Source organism: Palaemon carinicauda, chromosome 9, assembly GCF_036898095.1.
Source record: "Palaemon carinicauda isolate YSFRI2023 chromosome 9, ASM3689809v2, whole genome shotgun sequence".
In the NCBI taxonomy this organism is placed as follows: domain Eukaryota; kingdom Metazoa; phylum Arthropoda; class Malacostraca; order Decapoda; family Palaemonidae; genus Palaemon; species Palaemon carinicauda.
Genome location: NC_090733.1, coordinates 94,747,620 through 94,752,166, shown reverse-complemented (window position 1 = coordinate 94,752,166; position 4,547 = coordinate 94,747,620). Strand labels below are relative to the sequence as shown.

The window sequence follows — 4,547 nt, the reverse complement described above, 5'->3', positions numbered from 1 at the left end:
AACACTTTTGCAAGGTAACAGTCACAAATGAAAAACACTTAAGTAATCATTCACTAAGCCAAACTGTCTTTATTGGCACAGCACCACTATATAAAAAAAAAAAAAAACAGAAGTGTCTGTTAATTTGCCACAACGGCCTTAACTCTTCGGGGTCATCAGTGTAAAAATCATCATCATCATCATCATCATCATACGTAATTTTGATACAAAGGCCAGGTCATGAACGGATGAGCAATCCAAAAGAGCAGTCTAAATACAATCTATTACAGGCCAGGTCAGCAACTATTGATCAGCATTCAAAAAATAAGTTCTCCAAAGGAGGAATTACGGCCGGCAAAATAAAAAAGAAAACCATTTACGAACACTCCTAGCTAACTAAACTATCGCACTATTATCAAAGATAAATAAACATTCTATTATTCAGAATCACTCCTAACAAAGATAAATAAATTGTACTTACTGTAAAAATAATTAAACACTTCCACGCTGGTCGAAAAATAATATAAAATAGTAATCCAGCACTCAATCCACACAACTGCTTCTAGCTGCAGTCAAATCGAAAAGAACATTCACCCAAGACATTTAGCACTGTCCTAACCTAGCTAAAAACAAACAAACAACCTCATTAATAAAAACAGTCTTTCTTACAACAAACAATCGATACACTAACTACCTCTCTCTCTCTCTCTCTCTCTCTCTCTCTCTCTCTCTCTCTCTCTCTCTCTCTCTCTCTCTCTCTCTGGGTTTGGCAAACAATAAAAATAAATGAAAATAAAACAAAAATTAATCATCCAAAACATCATAAAAATATAAAAACATTTACATGAGCCCTTGTCCATATCTTGCATTGATCATATAACACTATTAAACACATTACCTAAAGACTTTATAACAAAATACGTGAAATAAAAAGTTAATACTAAAAAATAACGTAAATTTACAAATACTGACTTGAATGAAGCATACAAATGAATTAACAACGAAAGTCTTATGCAATTTACATGAACTTATAACTCAGTGAGAGAAACTCAGCTTAACAGCTTGCTATTCACCTCTGCAATACATATCAGAAAACACATATAAAATAACTGATTAACTTAGACCAGCTTCATAAGAATATATATGTATATATATATATATATATATATATATATATATATATATATATATATATATATATATATATATATATATACATATATACAAATTAAAATATATATATATATATATATATATATATATATATATATATATATATATATATATATATATATATAATCAGGGTTGGATCAAATACTGACTTTTCACGATTTAAATACAAATACAAATACTTTCGTTTTGGATTCAAAAAATACAAAATACAAATACAAATACTTTTGTTTCGGAATCCAAAAATACAAATACAAATACAAATACTTTTATTCCTAAATCTAGAAATACAAATACAAATAATTTTCTTCCTAAAACTAAAAATACAAATAAAAATAAATCACTGGATCAGAAAATAAAATGAAAATACAATTACTCTTATTTTAGATTTCAAAGGTATTAAAAAAAAATCCTCCTGAAAATTTGCAAACTATATAACATTTTTTCACACAAGTTCATATCTGCATTCTATATATCATAATTGCATTTAATCATCATTAATGCCCGGAAGGTTTCCGGGCCAAGTTTTGCTCGCTCAGGAGTGTAAAAATTACCGGCCTTACTAAAGACTCTTTCAGACAGCACCCTAGAATATTTCTTGCAAAAGGCTTCAAAATGCTGAAGCTCATGTTTTCACACCAGTACCTCAGTGGGTTCACGTCAAAAGCCAGAACACCTTCTCCTAGGTACGACTCAAGTTCTGCCTTTACCACTGTAGTGTCGCTTGTTGATGCACTTACATTTATTTTCCCAGCTGGTGGCATGTAGGCAAAAAGACAAGGGCGTTTTGCACTCATGTCAGCTTTGTCTTGATTGGTGCTTATGATGATGAAAGGCTCACTCTCTGGAATTGTGTTCTTCAAAGATGACTGAGTTGACTCTGAAATAATTAGGTCCACAATCTTCGAAATCTTTTCCTTTTTTATTTCCTCACATGGCAGCCATGCCAGCTTAAACCTGGGGTCCAAGACAGCAGCGGCAATGACGTCAGTCTTCTCAAAAAACAGATGCAACCTCTTTTTGATAGAAGACTGTAGTGCATTAGCCAAGTTTAAACAGTAGATTGGTTTACTTTCCGTGATTAGTTTGAGGCTGTGCTCAAGGCCAAATACAACTGGTGCAACGCAAGAAAGTGTCACCATGTTTTCTCCTTCCACTTGCGATGTCGCCTCTTGGAATGGTTCCAAAACTTTTATCACTTCTTTTAGCATTGCTATTTCCATTCCCTTCAATTCTTCTACGGTCTTGCATGATCCTAGGAGACGAATAGCTGAGTTGACACCATTGACTTCTTTGAGAACTGACTTAGGCATAGTCAGTTGAGAGTTCCATCTAGTAGCATTGGCAGCCTGCAGTGAAACCCCAATCTTTTCCAAGAATGGTGCTGCCACAGTAGATCGACGTACTGCAGCTACAATACTACAGCACTTGTGTATCACAGTTGCAATTGCCTGTTTCTGACACAGGAATCATTGAAGGCATCTCGTATGCAGAGTTGTTGTGTGTGTGCAAAGCAACTGGACCGATCCGGTGGAAGAAGGGAAAGGACCTCATTCAAATCAAGTTCTTCCAAAATATCAAGGTTATCGGTGTCTCCATTTTCATCAATACTTTCTTTGCTCACTTCATTTCCATATAATCCTGGTAGACAGACATCAAATGCTCTCACCATAGGCGAAGCATTGTCTACAACCACCTTCCTCACATTGCCACGAATTCCAAATTTAGTGACTATATCCTCATATGCTGTAGCAATATTCACAGCTGTGTATCGTTCCACAAACTGATCGCAAGCAATGACACGTGACTTTAGCTCCCATGATGAGTTAATGAAGTGCACAGTGACAGCAAAAAAAGACATAATTTTTCGATTCGTCCAGAGGTCCAATGTCAGGTAAATAAGACTGAGGTTTTCAAATTCTTTCATCAATTGCGACTCGATGTCTTTCGCTCTTTGCAGAAGTAAACTGCTTCTAAGTGTGGTTCTGCTTGGAAACACGAAGCGTGGTTCTGCTTCATGTAGAAGAGCTCTAAAAGTCTTACTTTCCACAATACTCAAAGGCAGGTGGTCACATGCAATGGAGTCTAAGAGTTTCTTTACCATAGACTGTTGTTTGATGTGATTAGTGTTAAATTTGTTCTCTTGTGGAGGCTTGGTTTTGAAAAACGAGGTTATTTTGTGCTGTGAATGTGATGCACAGCTCTCACGCTTCTTCTTTTCCTCCTCAGCTCTCAGTGTCTCATATTCAGCATACTGAACTTTGTGAACTCTTCTGAGGTGGATAACTAGGTTAGATGTTGCCTTACTTGATGCTGAATACGACTTTTTGCACTGCAAACAGTCAGCTATGAGATTCTTGTCAGTAGACTTGACATTGACAGAATAAAACTTTGCCAGTGTAGCTGATAGTTGAGGCAATTGTACGTCCTCCAGGGCCTCCTCATCCCCAATTGAAGGGCTATCTGGTGTATCAATGTCTTTGTTATCCATCTGCGAAGAGGAAAAAAGGGAAGTGATAACCAATTTAATTTCACTTAGTTGTTGTTGTTATTGTTGTTGTAGTTGTTGTCGTTGTTGTTGTTCTTCTTCTTATTTTATTATTATTATTATTATTATTATTATTATTACTAGCAGGTCCACGTCCTATGAACGGTTGTTATTGCCGGAAAATTAGAATTGGAAAGAGAATGCATGCACACACAAACACCTTAGTGACCTTACCTCTATTATGGCACAATTGAGGTATTGTATGTCGTCCTCCCCCTTCGCTACAGCTAACTATAGTCACTTGTGTCAGTGCTGCCAATAAACTAAGTACATAACTCACACCACCAGCGACAGCAAGTGTGACAAGGATGGTAGTGCTGTCTCTGTCCAACTACCATCATGGTAGTGGGTGGGGCAGGGATGGTTGTACAGGAACGCGACGTGTACTCGTACGCGACGTGTACTCGTACGCGACGTGTACTCGTACGCGACGTGTAAATGACCCGTCATAGTTTCGTAAACCATGGTTGTTGACTTTCTCTCTCTCTCTCTCTCTCTCTCTCTCTCTCTCTCTCTCTCTCTCTCTCTCTCTCTCTCTCTCTCTCTCCTCAAATGATTTTGACTCGAAATATCAAATATAAATACAAATACAAAATATTTTTTTTCTGGGTGCCATGATACAAATAAAAATACAAAATACTTTTTCTCTGGATGCTAAAATACAAATACAAACACATTAAAATTGTATTTAAATACAATTCAAATACAAATACAATTGTATTTGATCCACCCCTGATATATATATATATATATATATATATATATATATATATATATATATATATATATATATATATATATATATATATATATATATATATTTATTTATATATATGCAAATTAACATTAT

The 4,547-nt window shown here is 35.2% G+C and overlaps 1 protein-coding gene across 1 annotated transcript; it reads right to left on the bottom strand.

Moving 5' to 3' along the window:
- Positions 1-1,646: 1,646 nt before the first annotated feature.
- Positions 1,647-4,147, bottom strand: LOC137646548 (E3 SUMO-protein ligase ZBED1-like). The gene is made up of 3 exons (XM_068379657.1): positions 3,980-4,147; positions 2,699-3,640; positions 1,647-2,606 (listed from the first exon to the last, which is right to left on the bottom strand). Exons 1-3 carry the CDS (start codon positions 4,145-4,147, stop codon positions 1,647-1,649), a joined length of 2,070 nt encoding a protein of 689 aa, XP_068235758.1.
- Positions 4,148-4,547: the final 400 nt, after the last annotated feature.

Bases quoted from the DNA above. Each gene is read 5' to 3' on its own strand.
- LOC137646548 (XM_068379657.1), bottom strand. From the start codon at position 4,147: ATGACGGGTCATTTACACGTCGCGTACGAGTACACGTCGCGTACGAGT. The intron at 3,641-3,979 runs GTGTGAGTTATG...TCCTCTTCGCAG, and splicing joins CACACTTGCTGTCGCTGGTG to ATGGATAACAAAGACATTGA. The intron at 2,607-2,698 runs GTCCTTTCCCTT...TTCCTGTGTCAG, and splicing joins AAGAACTTGATTTGAATGAG to AAACAGGCAATTGCAACTGT.